A 25,742-nucleotide genomic window follows, 5' to 3' on the forward strand; every position below is an offset into this window, starting at 1 on the left:
TTATTACATTAACCTACACATTTGTGAAGTGAAATAAATGGTAGTGAAGTGCAGAATGATGATCAGTCATCTTTGGAAAATAGAGATATTTTCACAACAAAACACTTTTGTTACAGCTAAGAAAAAAAGCCAGGCATACTTGATAGTTTTATTTAAAAATATATTACGGTTCAATCATATCAAAGTGAAGTCTTGTGGGCTAAAAAACTGAAGAGTTAGGCTCAGTGCTCTAGCACTAGTATGAGTGTACCACATGACAAGATTTTCTGTACAGTAATTAATAATCATGCACCCACTTGTTTTCAGCCATTTAAACTACTATATGTACAATCTTTAATATAAAGCATTTTTGACAAAATTAGCTCTATATTTTTCAATCTGGACTTTAGAGCTTCAGTATAAGGATTATTATTTGGACACATATCTAATAAAAAATTCAATTGCGGTCACAGTACTTGGAAAATCCAATATTTTTTTTAAATAACACATTTCCCACTTTTGATTTTGTTTTATCCCAACTTCACTGCAATATTAGCTTGACTTTGCTGATTGTCTCAGCAGAAAATATGAGTATAATTAAATCTTCTTTTCCCTGTAATCTGCATGCACATCTCCAATTAAAATTAATGGGAGTTCTCTGGGTAGATCAAGATAAGGACAAATTTTGTGTAACAGTGTGTTGTAACTAAAAATCACTGTATAGTAAAAAGCCTTGAGGTTCATTATGCCTCTAAATGACTAGAATTAATATGCCTACATTATTTAAAACCTAAAGTTTATGCTCACTACTTACTTTAAAATCAGCTATTAACTTTGTGCAGCATTTTGCACTTTATTAAACTGATAACAAGTTGCTAGGGGATAGCTATCTCCATTTTCAATGCTATGTTTCTCACTACTGTAATGTGACTATATAGAGGCAAGGCATCTCTTTCCATTCCTGTCCGTGGTGAAGCCAATACTCTGAGTAGATGGTGTTTGCTAAAAATTATTAAATCAGCGTACTCATTAAGTTCCCACCACAATACAGTATGCATGTTCAGAAATATTTAAATTCTCTAAAGAACATACTGGGATCTACAGAAAGGGCTGTGTGACAACCATGAGGATTGAGTTGCAGGGTCTCTTAAATCGACAGCAGCGCATACTCCAGAGCAAGCCTCCCTAGACATACAGGACTTGTTAATCCAAGTCCCATGTGCCTTTTTCTTCTGGAATGATACACAGCTATCATTTAACAAGAATTCATTACCCCTCCAGGCAACCTGTTTTCTGAGTACCTACCAACGATGGTTCACTGAAGTAAACTCACAAGTCATTTACTTGACCTATATGTATTGCAAATCTGGCTCAGATATATGCAGACGTTGCTTGTGCTGACTATACAGCAGGAGTTTTACCCATGTATAGAAAGGCGGACTTTGGTAATGTGCATATTTAGAACATACACCATAGGCAAAATGATCAGAAGCTCATCTGTTTGCATGAATATTTGGCTGAATGTATCAGCTGAGGATATGTGACATACTGGAAACTTTCAAACAAATACAATTTATTCAGCTCGTTGCTTTTTCATGAAAAAGAACTGTTTATATTGTGAAGATTAATTTGTCTAGTGGTCTCCGAATTTTACATAGAGTAAGAAAATAAATTTTTGTGAGCTCACAATTGCTAAATACAGCATTTGCTGTTCATGGCTTCAAAGAAGAAAGTTTTATTTTAAATTGTTTCACCCAGTACAAACAAACACATGTCTATACCAGTAGCTCTACATGTTACCTATATGCACACAAACCCAATTAATACTTTGTCTTGTGGAGGGATTAAATGGTAACTAGCTCATAGTTTAACTTATGTATTTGCAAAATTCAAAGATAGTAAAATTTTTTATTCCAAGGATATACAAGAAATGCCCAGGGAATTGCAAAACAGGCAGTGCTCATGGCCAGCAAGAACCAAGAATGTTACGGCGCAGTTAATACAGGCGTATACATTCTCAGGCTTGGGCACATCCGCAATGATCTCTTCAGATGCAGATCTCTCATTTGTCACCTCTTCAGTGACAACAAATAAAACCAAATTATACTTCCATTTCAGCTCTGGGGTTCCTTTTAAAAAAAAATTCCAACAGTTTTTCAGTTTTTCTTCCAGTTGATCCCCCGTTGCATTTAGTATTCCAAAGGCAACTGGCTGTGATTTTCTTGGGAATATACCAGTAGTGGTAATTCATTGTCTCAGACTGTATGGCAGTCCAGGTGTAAAGACAAAAAGGTTGTGGCACTCTCTGTGCTAAGCCAGAGAGCATATACACCAAACTCTTGACCTGTCAACTGCCCTTTACATCATTATAGTATATCACAGATCTCATGCCAAAATGTGACCCCGGTGCAGAAAGGAGAGGACTAGTGCTTCCCACTACATGCCATATGATGCAACTGCCTGTATGCTTTCCCCATCAGTCAGGAATATACCAACCCGGGGAAGAAGCTATTCACAAGAAGCTACAGTTACCGCCAGGGCAGAGTGGAAAAGAGGTTATGCTACAAGCATGTCAGTAGGTAGCATCACTGACATCAGCAGCAGCTGGAAGTAATACTGCCACATCATTTTTAGATTTCTAAAGGTAACTTTCCACTGAAAGACAATGTCCAATCTGTATCAGCCATTTTATTTTATGCTGGTGTGTTTGGAGGACAATTTTGTTTCAATGGATGTCTATCTTGGCCAATTTAATTTCCGCTGAACTGTGCAGTTCGTAACAGACTGTTTTAGAGGGAGAGAAAGAAGCCTTTTGGAAAGATCATCTCCATCCATACAGTCAACAGAATAAGCTAAACATTAAAGAGAGACTGTTTTTTACTTTTCTTCTGCATTCTTGTTACTATCCTTGACAAAAACACCTTGATTTTTTTCCCAATTAATTCATTAAGTTAAGCTATTATCTGTTAGCTAACCACTTCTGATAGACAGCAGCATGACATGAATTCTTACTTTAACCCTCTCCCTCTGCCCAGAGGTCCCTTTAACCAGACAAAATAAAGGCCAGTTGTCAAAAATGCAAAAGAAATGGACACACAGTAGAATATTTTTGCAATTACGAGCTAGATCACTAGAAACACAAGACACAAAGTGTAAAAACTGAGACACAAATTAATGAAGAATGGGGGGCACGTGTCACATCATTAGCAATGCAAAAGACCAGCTTAAGCACGTGTTTCCCTACCTCAACTATAAAAAAGAAAAGGTGCCTTTTTAGCAAGTATGCACAGAAATCGCTTAGTTATTTCTAAGGAAAAAAAATCAGAACACTTTACTATTTTTATCCTATATTACAGTCATTATTACTACTTGTTTATAAAATGTAAACCTTTCCTTGCAGTTAAGATTTACAGCAGTCATCACCTTTGTCCACTCCTTACAAAATCAGTCCATGGTGACAAAAATAAACTGATTTAATATATACATTTTATGAAATAATTACTGATATGTTATGGATTATTAGTTGTGTATGGCAGAAATAGTGGTCAGAACTGCAACATACGGAGTTGAACAGTAGCAAAAGATCTGTTGAAAATTGGTGCTGGGTCTGGAGTACCAAGAGATCTTGAGGCATCATATATGTATGATGTATAAAATGTTTTTATCTCCAAAACTATTCAAGCAAGGTATGCCCACCACCAGTAATGGACAAAAAAAGCCTGATACTGGATTTCCCAACCAACTGCAGTAATGTGCTTACTTATCCCCATCAGATCTTGTTTCTTAATATGTCTTGACTAAAGATCAGAATGGAAGGTAAAATCTGGCAAGGCAATTTTTCTTCTACATATCTACTGAATCAGATCGCCTGTACAAAGTGGTATTTGGTAAATTGCAGTGTCCTGGGAGTATTTCTACCCTGAAACAAGACAAACTTGAAGTCTATATTTAAAGTTGCTAAAATGGGATGTTATAAAAACTGATCTGCAAACTAATATTTTTAAGCCAGTATATTACAGTATAAATGTATTGCATACATGTTGTTGTTTCTGTAAAATTTACTGCCATGAAAAAAAGAATGATCAGGATCCCCAAAGTGTGGCATCTGTCCATCTGTCACTTGTATACACAATACAAATCTCATGCTGAGATTCTGTTTAATGTACAGCAATTGTCTGCTGGACAGATTAGGAGCCAAATATGATAGTGAACTAGAGGAAGGAGCACAATCATGCCTCGTTGCCTCTTGAGAGTCCCACTTTGCTACACATCAGCTTTTGGCATCATTCACCGCTGACCTCATTTGTAGAGGACGTGGGGCTATCTCGAACTGGGAGCAAGTCATAATGACATGGAATATGGCTGTTTTTTGGAAGATCATAAGGATCCTGGCTGAAACGTCCGCTGCTGCTGAATGCTCCCTGGACAACACTCACCGTAGGTTCTGTGATAAAAGAGAGCACATACACTCAACACGAGAAGTGGCAAACAGAAGGCAAACACTGTATTTAATTTCAGTTTGCATTACAAAATACCCTCTCCCTTCTGCTTCAATATAAAGATTCCTTGTCATCCTGAGTCCTGAGAAGCAGGTGTAAAAACAAAGGTTGTTGTTAAGGTGTTTTAGCTTTACACCTGTGGGCTTGCAGCAGCGCCCTGACGTGACTATATTTACTGACAGAAGCAAGTAGACCAGCATCTGTTCTTTGTGGACAAACTAAAAAAAAAAAAAGCCCAAATTTGGGGCTTTTAATCAAGATTTTATAATGGCAGTGGGGAATATTGATGGATTTCAGAGGAATCTGTAATTGGGGACAGAAAAGGAAAAATGGTATCCTATGACATGTGATAGACACTTTATTCCAGCCCAGAGACCCTGAGGATAAGTACCATTCCACAAGAATCCTAAGTTTTCTGTAACTACAGTAATTCTGGTAATGCAATAACTAGATGGGGCCCATCACTTCACCCACTGAAGTGAAATACTTTGTCTGTGGGTGAAGATGCTGGATTTTTTGATCAAGAGGAGGAAACAGATCTTTTCTATCCTTCCCATACACTTACTTCCAGCTGCATTCAGTACTTAACAGCCTAACCAAGAGTTGAATTATACTGCAGTCAAATGCTAAGCTTATCTTATGCTGTTTTTTAAAGAAAGGCTTTCAAACCAGGGAAATTCTGAGGTACCTACAGAACAGAGATGAAGGTATTTCAAACTCTGTTCTTGTGAATTACACCCCTTATCTCAAAAGAATAAGATTGCTGTTACAGCTTTTGAACAGAAAACAGAATCTGAACAACATCATTTTTTTCAGTGATTTTTCATGTGTTTTGATTAAACTGATTGAAAGAAAAAAAGTCCTGTGCTCTTTATTTTTAATCTTCAGCATCGAGAATTAGACTTGGCACTTACCAACTTCATAAACGTTCTTACTGGCTGAAGCAGAGCCGGTGATCTCAGCATATGGGGAGTCCCTGCGTGCTGGTGACTTCATTTCAACATATCCACATTCTGAACTTTTTGGTACAAGAGCTGGTGGGTCTTTTATAGTAGCATATGGGTTCTCAGAACTACTTAACGAGCAATTACTTAAATTGTATTCTGAGTTCTTCACTAGATCTGAAAAAAAGAAAAACATGTTACTCTCTCAAGCACGCTACAGCCTATGGACATTGCTACTGAACAGGGCATTCTTCAGTTCTGAGTTCTAAAAAGTCACCCATAAATGAATACGTAAATGGAAACCAGTCATAACACTTCAAAATTATTATTCAGCATTTAATGAGAGCACCTCTACTACTATGCTCTTTTATGGGCTTGATCAGCAAATTCCTGTTGCAAAGTCTGAGCACCTTAAATTCTGGTTAAAATAGAAGCTAGCACTAAATATAGATAATGTGTAGAATCAGTTTTTAATAGGCACTTCAGAATACTTTTTGCCTTTCCAAGTGCTGAAGTCAGGACTCTTATTTTAAGTGATCACAGAATCACAGAATGGCTTGGGTTGGAAAGGACCTTCAAGATTGTCTAGTTCTAACCCCCCTGCTGTGGACAGGGTTGCCAACCACTAGATCAGGCTGCCCAAGGCCCCATCCAACCTGGCTTTGAATGCCATCCACAGCTTCTTTGGGCAACCTGTTCCAGTGCCTCACCACCCTCTGGTATTCCAGTCTTGTGATTTGTCTCACCATGTTTCCATTATAACAATTAGGTTGTAGCTTTCTGATTGCACCACGGTTTCCAATTCCTGCTTATTTCCCATGCTGCGGGCTTTGGTGTAGAGGCACTTCACAGAATCACAGAATATTAGGGATTGGAAGGGACCTCGAAAGATCATCTAGTCCAACCCCCCTGCCGGAGCAGGAACCTAAATGAGATCACACAGGAAGGCGTCCAGGCGGGTCTTGAATGTCTCCAGAGTGGAGACTCCACAACCTCCCTGGGCAGCCTGTTCCAGTGCTCTGTCACCCTCACTGTAAAGAAGTTGCTTCTCAAGTTTAAGCGGAACCTCCTGTGTTCCAGCTTGTACCCATTGACCCTTGTCCTATCGTTGGGCATCACAGAGAAGAGCTGGGGTCTTGGCCCTGCTGCCCTCTTGGAAGAGCCCTCCCTAATTCCTCTGGGACAAATCTGAGGTTTTTTTCCCTGCTGCTTCCTACAGTGACAGTGTTCCCTGGCTCTTCTCTGTTAACAAGAAGTACATCCCCTTCCCACACCATATCTAGTTTAAAGCCCTGCTAATCAGCCCAGCCAGCTTCAACATTCTTGCCAGTGCTGGTCAGCTGCATCCCACTGGATGTCAACATGCCCAGCCTCTCAAAGGTGTGTCCTATGATCTGAGACTGTTCCCAATAGCAATGTCTGGGCAGAGGGTAAGATGAGTTCTAGTGATGGCCTGTTCAGTGCAAAGTTTGAGTATGCAGCCACACTAAAACAGTAACCAGCTTTTTACAATTTTCTGTAAGATGCACATAGGAGAACTGGAAAGGAAACATCAGATGGCTTGTCATTTTAAGATTCAACTGAAGGACAGATAACTGTAGTTTAAGAGAAGATGTATTTTCTTATGCTAAGAAGGGATTTTGTTGTGTCTGTGTTACTTTGTTCTCTGTGTTGTTTTGCAATATGCTATGTTATTTAAGCTTTAGAGCTGAGATTTTCTCAGCTTGTTCCCAACTCTGAATATCCAGAATGGGACTGTCTTGGTGAGCCTGTCAGTGGATAGGTGCTCGTAACTTTGTGACTCCTTTAAGATATTTTAAATTTGGTTTCCCCTAGTCATCCAAAACCAGGAAGTGTCAGGTATAGTAAATCACTCCTTCAGTTTAATTGTCTTGTATTATATACATGGTGATAAACCATCTGCTTTTGTCTATATATTTAACTCAATATTCATACAGACTTCGCTACACTTTTTTCATTGTTTGCATATTCTAGTCACTCTTGGCATACTTTAATCCTGTAACAAAAATAGTGACACAAACCAGTATGGTCCAGTACAAAGTCTTATGCAAAAACTGGATAATTGAAAATATCATAATTACCCTGAAGCTCTTCATTCCTCTCTGTGGAATATTTTGATACCCTTTCCAAAGTGAAGGCATGAAGTACTGCAGGCTTGTAGTCATGCAGTCCTACATTAGCCATGCCAGTTGCAGGAGGAATTTGCTCTCTTTTATGCCTTTCATTGGAGGGAGCATGCATCCTTACCTGGCTCACTAGGCTAAATTCAAGGGCCATCCTTTTTCAGCTGTCTAGAATAGAGCCAATGTAGTATCTCAAGCATTACAGAAATATTTGATGTATATGACACATAGGAGACTTAGAAAGGCTTGGGTTTTTTAAAAAAAACAAACTTCCCCTCAGAAAATTAAACAAAAGCAAACAAACTTAATGCATTGATTCAGTGTCTAGGAATAATTTAGTCCAAAATTATTTACATTCTCTTCACACAGAAACCAAAGACACTTTAGAAGAGTAAACTGAATGTCTATAACATCTCATCTAAAAGCATCAGAAAATAACCTCACCTTTCAGGGACTTTCCCAAATATCCCCTTTCAAGTCCAAAAGCACCTGAGAAAAATGATATAAAAAACACAGTAGTTTTAAAATCAAAGAAAAGTGGTTACATAACAGCCTCTAAAGCTTTAAAAATGGCTTTGGGACTAATTTCTATCTTAGCAGAATAATTCTTTTATAAGCACTGTGAAACTGCCCAGTATAGGGCTACAGAAGCCTTGTTACTATTTGCTTGCACACCTTCAAACAGTAGCTTCCTGAACAGGGATGATGGTTAAGGTCATAAGAGACCATTAAATTACATAGTTTGACCTCATATATGTCACAGGCCATTACCTTTCCCCCAGTTACTCTTGAATGAGCCTGATAACTGCTGTTTGATTAAAGCATATCTTTGTCTGGATAAAACATATCTACCAGAAAGACATCCCATCTTGACCTGAAAATCTCAGGGTACATAAGGTTCACTTGAATTCTTGGTACTTTGCTTCCAAAGTTAATCACTTCCATTGTGTTGCCCAAGGTCACCCTGTTCCAGTCCCTTGACCTGCAGGAATGGCCTAAACTCCTAGCGCCTAAGTCTACAGCTTTGCAATTATCTGTTAGTGACACATTTCTCTCAATATAAAACCCAGTATAAACATCAGCAATCAACAATGCCTGTCTTCAGAGACCTGGCACTTACCTGTACTAATCCATTCAAATAGCTGCGACTGATATTATGGAGCGCTAATTTTTTAATCCGGTTGTATTGAGGTACTATGCTAGAAGCCTTACAAAAGTGTTATTAATTTATCTAAACAATATCTCTATAAAAAAATTTCATAGTTTCCAAGAAAGAAACTATGTTATTTGAGGAGACCTAAACCACTTAATTCTATTCCTACCCCATCTTCATTGGATCTCATGTCAGCTGTTCTGTTGTTTTTACCAAGACTAATGCCTGGATCACCAGCCTCAAGTTATCTAGAGTTACCCAAGTAATCCTGTTTGGTCTTCTAGAAAACAGACATAATATCAGCATTCATCCCGTCCTCCAGAATCTCTCTGTTACTCAAGATCGACTGCCGTGGGTTAACCACAGACAGTATCTCTTAGGAGTCAAAAGTGCTAGTACAAATGCTCCAAGAAAATCTAAAGTTGAACACTGAGCCTTATGACTCAAACTCTTTTCTACAGAAAACAGACCTGAGCCTGAATTCTGATTAGAACAAGACCAAGGATGAGCACAGAAAAAAAAAAAAAAAAGCTGCATACTGTTGTTCTGACTCCCAGAATCTGATACTGTTAAGGACCAGAAATGAAGGTAATTAAATTATCTAAATTAGACTGGCACTGAAGCTCTCTTTTAAGGCTTTCACTGGTCAAAGATCCAGTGCACTGGTCAGTGCAATGCAGCCTTTTTGGAATGTGAAAAGATTAAAAGAGAGCAAAAGATAGCATAAAGCAGGATACAGCAACTCTCACCACTTCTTGGAAATTTTTCTTCTTAAAGGACAATGCTCTATCTTTTAGCAAATGGGAGACTTTGCTGGAAAGATACTCCTACAATTTACATTTGAAGCAGCTCAGGTGATGAGAAAATACTTTTTAAAGCATTTATTCCATTTGGTGGGGACTAAAAAAAAAATGAAAGGATATATGCAACCTCTCATTTATTTAATAAGAATATGAAATTTTGACAAAGCAGACCCTTATTGTATAATATCCATTGTTTTATGAAACTAATTAATAAGCAAATCTTTTTATAAAATTGATATGAGATATTTTGATATCATTTTTTGCACTGGGCATCAGACTGATTCGCTGATCCTCAGAAGGAGTAACTTTTTTATCTTTAAGGGTACTGCCATAAAGGAAGGTCAAACCCACAATCCTGAACTTCACACACAGTCTGACAAGCCTGGCATTACCCTGAATGGAGAACCAGGAAAACATTCCTGACAACACAATGAGTAACATTCACATTCTCCTCCTTTTTCTTTTTACTTACCAAACTCATTGAGGTAGCCACCATGTTTCCAGTCTGCAGGCAGTGTTCCTGTGTAGTCCACGACAGTGCCTCGTTTTCCAGGTTCCACATTTTTAAGGTTCACAAACAGCTGACTGTTTTTTGCCTATTTCAAAGAAAGATAGGTAAGAGAAGCTGAAACTGACAAGAAGTTGCTGAATTTCCAGGTGATAATCAGGCAAAGCAAAAATAAACCAAAGATGAAACATCAGGGAACAAATTAAAATAAACCACATGCTAATTTACACAGAAGCATCCAGGTTTTTATGCTTTACCTTTGTCAGGGTCAGTCTGTCCATGTTGTTGACATGAGGTGGGGTAGTGCACTGAGTTAGAGTATGATAACTAGGGTTGGAGAAATAGTGACTGTTAGCATTTCCACCGTTACTGTGAGGGATGGTTTCTGAAAAGAAAAAGAAAGGAAAATGAACAACTGAAAATAATATGGCATTTCTTTCTAAGGATATGTTTGTGACAGTTCTGTAATGATTTAAAAATCCGATTTAGATTTTCTTGAAAAAGATTTTAAAATTTTGCATTCATTTAAAGAAATTAGAGATACAGAGCAGTAACTGAGTAGTCACATCCTCATTTTCAGTGAGGAGCATTCACAAGAGTTCCTTCCTAACTTCTCTTTCTGTTGTGGTCCCTTGCTCCCTTTTGCCTCTGTAGTCACAGCATTATCCTAATTATAGACACTTGTACCATCAAGTTCACAGCAACTTTTTCTAGTGCTTCAAGAGCACTGCCATCTTTGCTAACAGCTCTGTCTTGACTCTGTTTCTGCTGGCTTCTTTACCCACTGCCTTCCTTAATAGCAGTGTGCGAAATACAAGCATTGCCTGAGGTTTCATGTACCCACTGCATCCCAACTCGCATGCGCTTTCATAGGTTGAAAAGTCCTGTTTGTTTCAGGAGCATTGCTTCCCTTCCTTTGTTTCAAATTCAAGCCACTCTGTCTCTCTACAGAATCTTGCCACAGCTAGTGTAAAATGCCGGTTTTCTACAGCTTCTAGCAGTCTTTCTGTATTCAAGCTGTTGCCATTGAATTTAAAGTCTCAGTAGAAACCATATTTTGCCACACTTCCCAATTCTGTTTAAAAATAGGCATAGAGAAATAGAAATGTCCATACTTCCACTGTTTAATGCAGAAAAATTTGAGGGTGCAGAATGTTACGCAGTAAAGCAAGTATATGGTCACTTGTTCCTTATCATTATCACATTTTGCCCGGGTAAGCCACCTTCATAGTATCAAACACAGACATTAAAAGACTATGATGCAGAACAAACTAAGCAGGTATAGATGCTGGGGAAGCATCCTTCTGAACTTGGGTGAACTGTCTCTGATAGCTGAAAGGTAAGGACACAAGTCTACCATTGCATCCCATCGGTCTGGTGTGCCAGTTCACCAGCACCACTGTCACTGTGGTCTCAGGGGCTGCACTCCTGCAAAAGGCAGTTAAGAGCAGTGTCTGAGTATTCTTCTCACTGAAGAGGGAAATCCAGCCCTGCCTCTCTTTCCAGGAAGGCTTCCAAGGCAGAACTGTAGACACCCTTTTTGAAATCTAATATGTTCCTGTTCACAGCAGCCCTTGCTAGTGTGAAAAGGTGAAACATGCACATTGAAGCCCTGTTAGGGGCAGATCTGAACCCCTTCAGAGTTCAGCTGAAAAAGCACAAAGTCAAGAGACAGAGAAAAAAACCTTTTCTAAATACCACTTACCTGAAATGGTATAATCTGCATTGATGACCCTCATAGCAGGGGTATAGGTCACTGTGGGCATATTTGCTTCTTTGTCTTTCTGCTTATGTCTGTAAATGATGAACAACACTAGCAGGAAAAGGACAACCAGGACAAGAATGATGATGCCTGCTATAGCCCCTATCTGGTAAGAATCAGCAGGGATGGCAGTACTTGTACGGCTTAAACTGTTCAAGTTTCCCACTATAATTACACCAGCTGAAATACAAGAAGAAATGAAAATACATGGCATAAATTCAGAGGCTCATGACAATATTTAATTTCTAAATCTTTCTGCTAATTTAACTGTATTTAGTAATGCCACAATAGAACTATGTCAGAAACCAATGCAAAGACAATCCTAGCCTTAAGGAAAAGAATTCATCACCTTAATAGAAAAAGATATTTAAATGGAGTTGAAAAAGTAAGAACATTGTCTAGGCAAAAACACAAAGCAGGTAAAGCACATGCTCTATCAGCAGCTTTGGACAGCATAGCACTGTAAAACATTTCATGCAACCTACACTTCAGTGCTTTGCTCCAATAAACTACCATTGAGGCATCCCATACTTAAAAAATCTACAGATCATATATAATTTAATAGAATGGGCTATTTAAACACACATGCCTTATCAGGGTAATTTAATGATTGATACAGAGATGGCATTTAATAGATTAACCCAAATTTTATATATGATAATTACAATAATTTTATTGCATCTAGGCTTTTACCTTGATCACACCTGGCCCCTTTCCAGCCTGGGCTGCAGTAACATGTTCCTGTGATGTGGTCACAGGTTGAGTTATTCAGACAGTCACATATCTGCCGGCATCCATACCCATATGTACCTTGAGGACATTCTGCACAAAATAATTGCAAATAAAAATCAGACATGGTCAGTACTTAGTAAATGTTTTGATATTACAGATCTACAGCACCATACATGCTACCATTTGTTTCTAACTCCATACGTTTTTGTATATGGCCAGAAGATGGCAAAGTGTTATTAGTGGTAGAACTCTACAGAAATTATTTATACGCAGGAAAGGAGAAGGAAAAAGAGAAGGAAATTGTATTCAGAAGTTATTTTCCTTTACTTGTAATGTTGCTGCCACTAAGGCAGTGAAATTAAGAAGAAAAAAAAAAAAAAAGAGGACAGAAAACAGTGAAGAAAGACAAAATGTGAACAATGTGTCAGTTCTACATCAGAATGTCAGGTCTGCCAGGTTACTCGGATCCCAGTGCCTGAAAAATCACATAATCATGTGAGTGGGGCCAGACATCTGGCTGGTGTCATGTCATATGACAGATGTGCTGATGTGATAAAAAAGCAAGAGACAAGGGGACAAAGGCCATAAGAATGAGTCTAATATACATCATGCATTTTTATAAAAATAAAATTGGTCCTAGGCTGCTTATAGCATACTTTGATAATGTAACATATACATTGAGAAGCTACCTACAGAAGAAAAATGCTAAATTAAGAATAAGCTAATTGGATGAGTTTTACTTTTTTTTTTTTCTCTCCCAGAATGACATGAATACAATAATTAATTACTGATCAAAGTGTCTCCTACATCATGTAACTAGCATGGTAGAGAATTACCTAATAAATATACACTGATAAAAATTAGGTTTTTTATACTGCCACCTCTGCTACTGTGTGGCTTGTAATATTACTGTAGTTCTGATGGTCTGAGGAAGTGTGGTATTTCTTCACCTTCTGAGGCTCAATTTTCTGAAATCTCTCAGGAGTTTTATATTAATTTGTTTTTCTTTTTGTCTTTTTAAAATAATCTAACTCATCTTTTATGTATTCCTAATTTAGAATAATTTACAAGATAATGTAACACAATAGGTGAGAGAGAAATATCCTTTCAGTCTTCGTAAATCCAGACTCAAGTGGAATTTCATGGGTATGTACCTTATCTCTCTCTTTGGGTACATTCAATAAAACAAGATTATAACTACTGAAGTCAACGGCTGGGCAAAAACCATCACACCATAATATATTTTGGTGTTTTGAAATCTGAATTGGAAGGAAAGGTCAATTTTTAAAGCTGATGTTCAAATTCTGAAATGCAAAAACATTTATTTGAATATTGTAAAATAATTATTACAGAATTCTAAGGTAAAATATAAAATCTATAAAACATAGTAATAAAGTTAGATTTGCCAAGGTAGTCAAAATTATGTTTTTGATATCATGAAATCAAGAGAGGATCTTAAAAAGTTTATCTTTTCCTAAACATTACTACTCTTGACGTGAAACATTGAAATCATCAGAGTAGAATAAGAATTAAATAGCTAATAGATACATGTTGACAGCTATTTTTTCATTGAAATAAATACATTCCTCTAAACCATTCAGATTTTGTTGCAACTGTATTTTTCTTAGGGGAAAAAAAAAATCACTTCCAAATTTTTAGATGTTGTTTAGCCTTAAAAACAACTCCAATTGCAGCTGGGGCTAGACCCACTGCTGAGGGAATACGGGGTGCCTATAGGGACGGTAACTTCCCCTCCCTTCTGTTCCAGTGCTGCCAGGTGTGACGCGTGCCATCTCGGCCACTGCACAGCCCTTCAGATCCAGTGCAGCTCATCAGTCCTGGTCATTGGCAACATGTAGTGACCTCCACACATCAGAAGCAAAGCCCTCTGCACGACACTGATGCCAAGGACAGGTTTAAACCTTCACAATGGTGAGGCTGCATGGATCGCTTCGCACTGCAGTATAATGCGCAAAGTGTGGAAGCACCACTTGGTAATACTGGCAGAAGCTGGACTGACAGTTCTGTGCTCATGAGCCTGATTATTCTCTTAATCTTGTACAGTATTATACCACCACTGATGTCAGTGGCGTTATTCTTCATTTTCTTGAGTAAAGAATCACACACATAAGAAAACAAAATGCCTTCTATTATGCTTTTATAAACTAACTGCATTGTAAAACCACATTGCAAAGATTAATTTTACCCATAGGATTGATGTGGTACTTCTTTAGTTTTCTAACTATTAGTTTTCATTGTGGTTTATGCTAATGACAATTACTCGGATTCAATTGTTACTTTTACGTTACAGAGTTGTTGGGGGTTTCTTAGCATTGTCCAAAGCAACTAGAATGTAGTACAAATGCCTCTTACATGGAGCTCCAAATTTAGAGAAACAGCCATCACAATCATAATCAGTCTTAATAACTAAATCTGCAGGCATTTATCTGTTTGGAAAGAGTCTAGATCCAACTCCTAAAGCTCTTCCCCCATCAAAATTCCCACTGAAGCCAAGAAGTTGTATTGCACACTGGCCAGAACAACAGAGGGTTAGCTCAGGGTTTAGTATTTGCTCTCAGGCACGAACAATTCCCACCCCTACTCACTCTGCTCACAGTGCTTCCCCATGAACCCTGTGCGGCAGGTGCATTGCCCACTGATGTGGTCACAGTCGGCTCCATTCTGACATTGGCATATCAATGCACAGTCCTTCCCGTAAAACCCCAGGGGACATCCTGCAATACAAAGGCGGGGTGGGGGAAAAGGAGTGAAACAGCTGCTCTAGAAATAAAATGCAAGTTCACTATGTTATTGAGAAGTCATTTCTCCAGCCCCACTACTCAACATGGCATTCTTTAAGCACAATCACAGAATTGTAGGTGTTGGAAGGGACCTCAGGAGATCATCCAGTCCAACCCCCCTGCCAAAGCAGGTTCACCTAGAGCAGGTTGTACAAGAAAGCATCCAGGCAGGTTTTGAACATCTCCAGAGAAGGAGACTCCACAGCCTCTCTGGGCAGCCTGTTCCAGTGCTCCGTCACCCTCACAGTAAAGAAGTTTTTTCTTACATTTGTGTGAAACTTCTGGTATTCCAGCTTTTGGCCACTGCCCCTTGTCCTGTCACTGGGCACCACTGAAAAGAGATCAGCCCCATCCATTTGGTCCCCACGCTTCAGGTATTTATAGACATTGATCAGATCCACTCTCAGTCTGCTCTTCTCCAGGTTGAAGAGTCCCAGCTCTCTCAGCCTCTCCTCATATGGGAGATGCTCTAGACCCCTAATCATCTTTGCAGCCTCCGCTGGACTCTCTCTAGAAGATCCCTGTCCCTCTTGAACTGTGGGGCCCAGAACTGGACACACTATTCCAGATGCAGTCTCACCAGGGCATAGTAGAGGGGGAGAAGAACCTGTTGGCCACACTCTTCTCAATACCCCCCAGGATACTGTTGGCCTTCCTGGCCACAGGGGCACAGTGCTGGCTCATGGCCAGCCTGCTGTCCACCAGGACACCCAGCTCCATTTCCACAGAGCTCCTCTCCAGCAGGTCAGCCCCCAGCCTGTACTGGTGCATGTGGTTATTCCTCCCCAGGTGAAGGACTCTGCACTTGCTCTTGTTGAACCTCATTAGGTTCCTTTCCACCCAGATCTCCAGTGTGTCCATGTCTCATTGAATAGCACCACAGCCTTTACACAAAATAGATCCAAAAAAGCACAAAATAGATCAAGTCCTACCCTAATTTAAATTTTTCAAAACACGTATTAAGTAAAAACTACATAAAAATGAGGTTGGGAAATTGTATGGACAACAGATGTTCAGAAGAAGGCAGCAAGAAGAGCTCCTCAAAGAAATGGGTTTAAGAAAATACTTGAAGGAGGAGAAAGAGGGCAGTTTGTGAACCAGAGCAGGATGTCTGCTCAGTGATGAATGAAGCCTTGGACGTATTTCCTGCACAGTTGATGTTGAAGAAAAAAAAGTAATAAAATAACATACTGTATCTCAGCTCCTCACAAAGATACCATTTCAGTATGAAGACGACATATCACCGCAAAGACATCATTATTCACCAGCAGGAAGCAAAATAACCATGATAGCTGACAGCTGAACCAGTAAGTGGATGTCTTCCAGAGCTGTATCCATATGGCTCTATATCTGTTATTTCCTGACACTATGACATTACTCAGTTGAAAAAGGAGAGTTCTGATTTTATGAAGAACATGTATCTAAACACTGAATGCAAAAAGCAGTTAGCAGTCTTATTTTTCTTGAGTTCAAAGATAATGGTTGTGCCCAGATTACAGACAGTGGGAGTGCCTGGACTGAAGATAAACCAAATTGAAGCTGTAATATGATAAAGACAAGAAGCCAACTTTATCAATATCTATCTCTAACAAGTGTTTATTTCTCAAACTTGTTATGAGCATATAATGAGTGCCATATACCTATACCCAGTCACTGCACTGCTTGTATTTTTATATTAATTAAAAGATCTTGGAAAAAAAATCAGTATTAATGTACTAATTACATGAAGAAAATTCCAAAGCAAATTATAATATTACAGCCTAGTGAAGTTACGTTTCTAAGCTCTAGGTAAAATAGCCTCTATATCAGTATTTGAATTACATGTGCTGAGTTAGATCTCTGGTTGCAATCGCCCCCAGGAGGTAGCAATTACAGATCTAGAGGTGTACTGGATGATCACTTTGCAGTGACAGTAGGGACTGTGCCTCAGTAGACCATGGCCACAGCTAAGCTAGAAGCTATTCTCATGGCTTCAGTCAGCTCTGTGTTATCTTACAATCTTGGCTGTTGGGTGCCTGCTGCTAGAGTACTTCTTGGGGAGGTTACTGAGAGGGAAGGAATTAGATGGTACTATCATCCCACCCCGTGGGGTGTGCCTGCACAGCTGACACCATCCATGCTACGGACTGCAGCCGTCACCACACATCTGCAGCAGCAGCATCTGAATGTCAAAGACATCCATTCTGTGTGTGCGCACAACAGACTCTTCCACAGGGATGCCCATCTGCGGCCAAAAGTTATCTTCCTCTGACTGTTCAGGCTAAAGGGGAGCCTGAATGTAGTGGCTCTTCGGCACTTTCATGGTGCTTATACAGGGGCCTTCCCTGCAGCCATGGAAGTAATATGTTGCATCTTCTGGATCAAAAAAGGTTCATCAGCATGGGAAGAAAGAATGAATAAATTCTGAAAATACTGAAAGAAAATTCTGTCACTGATTTGTAGACTAAGAACAGATAACAAAATTCACTTACTTTGTGTACAGTAAAGGCCAGTCCATCCTGGGGTACATTTGCACTCCCCATCATAGGCACTGCAGTAAGCTCCATTATGGCAGTTGCACGTGTGGATGCAGTTTGGTCCCCAGTGGGAAGGTGGGCAAGCTAAAACAATCCAGAGCAATTAATTAATCTCAAATGACAAAGATCCTGGATACCCAGGAATAGAACTGCTTACATTCACATGTGAGCACTGCTTTGTTTAGGGTTCATTGTTTTTCTTTTAAACATATTTTTGGGGCTGCTCCATTCTGAGCAAATAGCCACAGGTTTTTGGTGTTTGAATTTGAAGCTAAGTGCTGCCATTAGAACAGGAAAGTGGTTCCAAAATACTAATTACTATTCAGACATAGCAAAAGATAATTTTCTTCATGTCAGAATATCACTAAGTGCAGAGGCTGCTCTAAGAAAAGCCCCTTTCTGTTGATTAGGATTCACACCTTGAGGTTTTCATTTATTTCTTTAGTAGAGAAATGCATAATCTAAAAATAGTTTTGTGGAAGTACGACATAAGTATTTCATGGAAGTGAAGAAACAGGTCATTCACAGAAGCCTTAGCTTTATTCCTGTGTAAATTTAAAAAGGCTGTTAACTCCTTATTGTTGCGTAATGATTTGGTTGTTCAGAGACCTATTTGAAAGAAATAAAAACACTTGAATCTTTTAATTGTTTGCATTATGACTCATCTATGTGAGTGCTGTGTTTTTGCAAAGTCTTATCTTTGCCCATATTTCACTTCATTAAGAAGTATACTACGCTGTATTGAAACAAAAGTACTGTTTGTTTTTTGTTGTTTCCACTTCAGTTGTGCCTTTTAATTATTTTTATCATTGGGTTTTTTTGTTTGAAATTAGTGAACAACTAAGAAGGAATGTAAATCATATACAGAGAAAAGGTTAGAAGTTTCAAAAAGGTCACTAGTTAAAAAAAAAATATTAATGGATTCACTATTTTCCATGTGAACGAAAGGCCTTTATACAAAGCAAATAAACTTCCTCTGTTACGGTCCATGAGCACAGCCTCAATAGACGCTTCCATTCATATTGCTGGCACCATTTTCTTGTTATTGATTCAGTGACTAAGTCCCTCCTCCTCCTAAATACCCCTATTCTGCTACTCTTCCAACTACCTACTTATTTTACCATAAGAACAGGGACCTTTGTTGTTACTGGCTTTCACAGGAATAGACCCAAGATTTATTTTGGTATCATATTGAGTTGTGCATGCTAATCACTCCACAGAATTCAGCCAGCAAAGGCTTTTTTTTCCAAAATGACCAGATGTTACATCACACTGTTACAGAGTCAGTTAACCTGGACCAGTCAAACCATAAATGATATAAACCAATGAGGCATGTTATTAGGAAATGCACCTCCCTGGAAAGCCCAGCACAACGTCTTTTGAATTTTGACATATCATGGTCTGGTACAGCTTCTTTTATTCATAAAAATGAGTTTGGCATGCATGCATTTCAGACTGTGTAGATTTTGGTACCTAATGGAATTGGATATGCTTTTTGTGAGAATTTTTGCTTCAGATACTCCTTTCCTGTCATTAGTAATTTGCACAGACCCAGCAAGTCACCAGGAGAATGCCTAATTATTTAATAAAATAACTCTATGAAACATAATAAAATTAAGGCCTAGCCCTTCCCCTTTTTAAGTCAGTAACAAAGTGTTCACCGAATTTAGCATACTCATCAAGTGAGGCAGAATGACACTAAAAATTAGTATCTGTGTAACATTTATAAAAAGAAGAACGTGAAAAATCTATCAAAAAGTTCTAAGCACTTAAAAAAAGTCATAGTGAAAAATTTCTTAACAAAATGTTCAAATGTTTAACATGAATAAGGATGGTCTTGCAGCCAGAGCACTAACTTGTATCTGAGAAAATCCTGTCTTTGTTCTGAGCCTTGCCAGTAGCTCTCTAGGCAACTGTAGTAAGAAAAAACATCATGTGTTTCAGTGCCTCAGCTCCTGATATGTAAAATAATACCACTGTTACGTATAAGACTGTCCTGAGGATACAAGCCCTGGGATGTTCACACCACTACTGTGATAAGATTACATAGTATCATAGAATCATAGAATCATAGAATCACAGAATGGTTTGGGTTGGAAGGGACTTTAAAGATCACCTAGTTCCAATCCCCCTGCCATTAGCAGGGACACCTTCCACTAGATCAGGTTGCTCAAAGCCTCATCCAGCCTGGCCTTAAACACTTCCAGGGAGGGGGCATCCACAGCTTCTCTGGGCAACCTGTTCCAGTGTCTGACCACCCTCACAGTGAAGAACTCCTTCCTAATATCTAATCCAAACCTACCCTCTTTCAGCTTAAAGCCATTTCCCTTTGTTTTGTCATTAATTGCCCTTATGAAAAGTCCCTCCCCAGCTTTCATTTAGGCCCCTTCAGGTACTGGAAGGCCGCTATAAGATCTCCCCAGAGCCTTCTCTTCTCCAGGCTGAACAGCCCCAACTCTTTCAGCCTGTCCTCATAGGAGAGGTGCTCCAGCCCTCGGATCATCCTGGTGGCCCTTCTCTGGACTTGTTCTCTGGACTTGTTCTTGTTCTTGTAATTATGTTTGGACATAATTACAGACAAGCAAACAACAGGTCAAGAACTGCAGTGAACCCAAGGTTCATCATGTCACAGACTTTTTCACATTGGAAGAGACCTCTGGCATCACTTAGTCCAAGATCCTACTCAAAGGATCTTAAACGATGATAACTTCACAACCTCTTCCAGGCTGGAGACTTCAGAGCCTGTCTGGACAGTTGCTGTGCTTGACCACTCTCACAGTAAGGACTTTTCTTCTTGTATCTAGTAAAAGTCAGCCTTGCTCCAACTTGTGAACGTTGCCTCTTGTCTTTCCACAGTGCACTTCTGAAACAAGTCTGATCCAGCTTCTCTACAACTCTTCTTTGGGCAGTGGAAGACCAAAAATTGGTCCCTCCTGTTGTATGCACCAGCCCCCTTATTAGAAAAACTGTAGTGCAAATGTGTTTCTGATAGAAAAACATGTATTCTGTATTTCAGTGAAATACAGAAAAGTTCAGAATCTCTTAATTATATACCATGGAGTCCTCATTTCTGACTTAGACAGTGTTTCTTTATCAAAAAGTAGAGAATTTAAATAGCTGAACCCTGATTACTTGTTTTTAAAAGAAAGGAAAAAAGCTGATACTTACGCTGAGAGCAGTCACTACCAATCCAGCCAGGGTAACACTGACAGGATCTATCAATAGGATTACACGTGCCATTATTGGTGCAGGTGCATATTCCAACACAGTTCTTGCCAAATCTGCCACTGGGACATACTGAGAACAAGTAGCCAGAATTAGAAATTTAGTAATCAGAACAAGATAGTATTTTCTTTATTTCAAGAGAAATAAACCGATATTTGGATCAAGAAATGTATTGCTTAGTACAATGTTAGAGAAAGGCATTATAAATTCTGGTAAGACTATTATACATACTCACTATACAAATAATACAAATAAGAATACAGTGGGTTTCATACCTACGGATCAAATGTTCAAACATCTTAAACCTGCTTAAGATTCCTAATTTATAAACTGCACATACTACAACACAAACTATTTCTGGTTTTATAGTTTCCAAGTGATAGAATGAAAATTATTACAGTGCCTAGTCTCTGCATCCCATAGAGTCTTTATTACAAATTGTACCTTCATTACAGAGGGCTCCTGTAAATCCAGGTAAGCAGTCACATAAGCCAGTAATGTGGTGGCAGGGACCACTGCTGTGTACACACTGAGGGCACGTCTGGCTGCAGCGGTGTCCATAAAACCCAGGGGAACAAACTGGAATCAGAAAGAACAAACTGTCATTGCTTCCTGCACTTTCTATACAACTGTGAACTATTCTTCAGTGCACTTGTTGCTGACTTTGAATTAGCTCTGCTTTCTAAATACACAAGAGTTGCAATGATGGTTGTTGTTATTCATACATTTCAATGCTTTACACTCATGAAAGGGGATTTGCTTGTCTTCCTCAACGGTTTACTAAATTCTAGTTAGTAATGACTTAATTGACATTCCATTACTTGTCAGGCCACACTATACTTGAGTTCTGTGTGAAATGCATATACACTTAATATATTACAAATGCTTGGCTGTACATTATATGTCCTCTACAATATGAACATCTTTTAACGCATATTAGAATAAAAGTAATTTTAAAAAACAGGCTGGATAGTTTTATCTGTAGATAAGTAAGGTTGTCTTAGAACCTGAGACCAGAAATACAGAGTCATCTATTTAATTCTTATGCTAAAAGCTAGTTTCTTAAAAAAGAAAAAAAGAAGGAGGAAAAAAAAGGTTGTCACATAAAATGTCCTTTGTTGCTCTAATCCCTTTTGGCATTTATTTCCTGATAAATTAGAATATTAGGTAATGCATTAAGAGAAATACCTGCTGCACAGCAGCAATTAGCACTGATGAAAACTAACTTGGAATCTTCTCAATATCTTAATTTCATTCAAGATTCTCTCTTTTAATTATACACTCGATACAAGTTATGTGGTCAGATCTCTCTAGAGAGATTAACTTTTCCAAATGAAAAAACAGTGCCAAAAGGTCTTCCTGTTTACTGAAAAGGCACTTTCTGACTGGGATCCAAATTATTTGTATGACCTTTGTCTTCTCAGCCTCCAGACTGTGCATCAGAGAGGGGCTCTGAGAGCCACCGGACTGGAAGCTTCTTGTCCAGGTTACAGGCACAGTTCCAAAACACAGGGAACATTTTTACATGTAGTGTTAGGCCAAGTTTGCCTTTGGATTAACTGATTAGAGATTAGATAGTGAGAATAATTACTGCACTTAGTTAGAAATGTTTAAGGAATACTAATGCTACACTAACATGGGATTTAGTAGTGCCATGGGCAATCACATTCTTCAGCTTGAAATCTTTCCACTCTTGGACTGTTAGGACTTCATCCTTCTCTGGTTCTCCTTCTAGCTTCTAGTAATAAATTCATGGCGTCTCCTGCCCTTTAAGCCTCTTTTGGAGGACCTAGTGGCACCTCTGCTGGGCCTTACTCCACCTGCTTCTGGACCCTGTTTCTGGGAGACCTCCTCTGAAAACAGGGCTACCCTCCAAATGCAGAGAACTCACATTTCTTGTCTCTGAACACCTTTTCCTCACAGCTTCAACAATACAAACTGAAGACAGCTAGACCGCTGGCAAACTGTAACAAATCATCTTGGGAGGGCAGATATTTTGCACAGCATCTTATTTTTGCCTCCCTGTTTCTGGTATGATCTGCCTCAGTTCATCTGTATCTCTCTTCTTGTAACATTTAAATCTTACAGAGACAAATTTCTGAAATGCAACGAGGGGTACGTATGATATTGTCTAATAGTTACTGTGAGGCCTGATCCAACTGGCCATTCTTTGCCGCTTCAAAATAAGTGTTAAAAAAGTAATAATTAAGGCAGTGATTCCTACCAGACTCAACAGAAAGCTAAAGTTTCTAGCTGCTGAAACTCATGCATGTTTGTATTGCAAAATTAATGTTGGTCAATCACATTCAGTATTGCTTGCCTTTGGAATGGAATCTCCTACTAAATTCGTTTCTTATAAAGTTATGTGCATAATGACATCATGGCACAGACATAAAATAATGTGAATAAAAGTAAAGTTGTACCATAACAAGAAGAGCAATACTAGTAGGACACATTTCTTAATTTCAGATAACACTTATTTCTTTACATTCATACATTTTGAGAAGACGCCCAATCAAGGAGTGTTTCAAAGTACTTCATACTACAATTAACAAAGCATTAAGGCATCATATGTATTCCAAGTAAGGGAGGGAGAAATAGAGATTTTAAAGCATTTATTTTGTCCTTACTTCTCTGACAAGTGGTGCCTCTGTATCCTGGTGCACACTCACAGATTCCATCATCTGGAGAGCAGGATGCTCCATTTTTGCAGTAACAAGACAATGAGCAATTTGGACCCCACTGTCCCTCAGCACACACACTGTCACAGTGAATGCCTACAACCATAAATAAACAAAACTGTCAGCCTTCGTAAAGAACTCTTATTTGTAGTTAGTTTAAACCTTCGGTCCTCAGACGACTCATTCTTTAAACAGAGCTCACAAAACCTGTTAATGAAAATATCACTAACACTAGTAAAATAGAACAAGAACAAGGTAAACTTGCATCTCTGCCTCTGCCTTCCCCCAGAAACGTGACTTTCTTTCATATTCCAGTTTTGATGAGATGTACATAGGGGCTGATCCTGAGTTCTGTAACAGGAAAGCGCTTCTGAAGATTCAAATGGCACATAAGAGCTCCATGGAATGCCACCTCCAGGCTTCCTGCCCACTGATACTTTAAGATCTACAAAGATGAATGCTAACCTCTCAATAATGTAAAGAGTTCCATAATTTTCCAAGACCTTTACACATACAAAAATTTAAAAAGGTCTTTTATTCTTCTCACTTTCACTACTGGTATCAATAAAGAGAATCAAAAGTAGGAAGTAATGCAAATGCAGCAAAATGATGGGTTTTGCTTCCTCCATAATGGCCATTTTAAAACAGCAAAGGCATATTTTCAAATTTTAGGTTAGGGAAACGCAGGACAAAAGGTATTGCTGAAACTTTTCCTTCTGGATATAAAAATTCTTAAGGCCTGACATAATTTTGTATAATAATAGGGTGCAGGACACAGAATGATTGCTAATTAGTGGTGAGCTGATTACTGCTAAGCCTCATACCAAATGGAAAAATGTAGCATACACAAAGGGTTTCCAAACACACCATGTGAGCATTCCAAAATGCTTAGCTGCAACAGTGTTAAGGATGCTGGTCAGTCAGTGCTTTGTCTAACCATTTTTGGCATAAAATCAATTATAAAACAGACACAACCTGAACCCCTATATATAAGTCATAATATAAACCACTAATTACAATAATCTAATCACGGGATGGTTTTTTTTCTTTGCAATGCAGCAACATTAAATAGAACTTCCCTGTTTGTTTCTTCCGCTATTTGCTTTGAAAAGCATGCTGCATGTTAAATGCCAGCAGGCATCACTGTGGAACTCAGACTGTATTGTGTCTACAGTACTTTGCATTAACAATTAAGTATTATTGTAGCACCTCTACTGAAGTAAGCCCTTCGCTAAGGGAAAATGGACTGAATCCAATCACAAGCATGTCTTGCTTTGTAAGTATTTCCAGCAAAATATGGCACAAGTTCACTGGCTGCCAGAGTCCTAAAAAAGCAAAACAGTTTCACATGTGACTAGGAAGAAATCTTTTAACCTTGAAGAATAAAACCTACTGTGTATTGATGGACAAGACTCAGAGGTGACTCCTCAACCCTCATAGCACGTACCTTGTAAAGCTACCTATATCCAAAGACTAACTCTCTAATTAGAGGAAAAGTGGAACTCCAGACTCTCACATTGTTTGTTGCTCTGTAAGACAATCAACAGATTGAATAATCAAATATGTGGTTCAACAGATTGCACTAACATCAGCAAGCGAGAAAACACTTGCTTGTTAGAATCCAGATGCTAAACCAGCAGCAGACAATACATGGGCCACCTAAAAGCCCTAATTGTACAATGATCACTGGTGAATACTGACCTAAACCAAATTTATTGTTAGAAAATGAAAGGCTTCTTGTATCATTACTTTTTAATTTTTGCTTGCATAGGCAATGTCATTCTGCTCTCATTATCTACATTTGAGAGGCAGTGTAGTTTGGCTTCTCAGTAGCTGGGCCAACTTTTTCATTAACTATTGTGGATAAATAGATAAAAGAGAGTGGTTTAATTCTGAGAGATGTTGATGCACATGAGCAGGACGAGATCATAGCAGTTTTTTTAGAAACAAGACCACTTATTTCAGACGTGTAAGACTGCTCTGCTTGAGGTTCCC

At 38.7% G+C, this 25,742-nt stretch overlaps 1 protein-coding gene across 1 annotated transcript in view; it reads right to left on the minus strand.

The window, feature by feature from the left end:
* Window positions 1-4,262: 4,262 nt before the first annotated feature.
* The window catches only part of MEGF10 (multiple EGF like domains 10), a 51,445-nt gene continuing 29,965 nt past the window's right edge, over window positions 4,263-25,742 (minus strand). The window contains exons 10-21 of the mRNA XM_029086108.1: window positions 23,697-23,843; window positions 21,511-21,645; window positions 21,010-21,138; window positions 17,797-17,925; window positions 15,131-15,259; window positions 12,486-12,614; window positions 11,736-11,972; window positions 10,288-10,415; window positions 9,995-10,118; window positions 8,011-8,055; window positions 5,393-5,599; window positions 4,263-4,423 (exon numbers count right to left, since the gene is read on the minus strand). Of these exons, the coding sequence (XP_028941941.1) occupies window positions 4,263-4,423; window positions 5,393-5,599; window positions 8,011-8,055; window positions 9,995-10,118; window positions 10,288-10,415; window positions 11,736-11,972; window positions 12,486-12,614; window positions 15,131-15,259; window positions 17,797-17,925; window positions 21,010-21,138; window positions 21,511-21,645; window positions 23,697-23,843 (1,700 nt within the window). The remainder of the gene's footprint in view (window positions 4,424-5,392; window positions 5,600-8,010; window positions 8,056-9,994; window positions 10,119-10,287; window positions 10,416-11,735; window positions 11,973-12,485; window positions 12,615-15,130; window positions 15,260-17,796; window positions 17,926-21,009; window positions 21,139-21,510; window positions 21,646-23,696; window positions 23,844-25,742) is intronic.

Source organism: Antrostomus carolinensis, unplaced genomic scaffold (genome assembly GCF_000700745.2).
Source record: "Antrostomus carolinensis isolate BGI_N321 unplaced genomic scaffold, ASM70074v2 scaffold9787, whole genome shotgun sequence".
NCBI classification, from domain to species: Eukaryota; Metazoa; Chordata; class Aves; order Caprimulgiformes; family Caprimulgidae; genus Antrostomus; species Antrostomus carolinensis.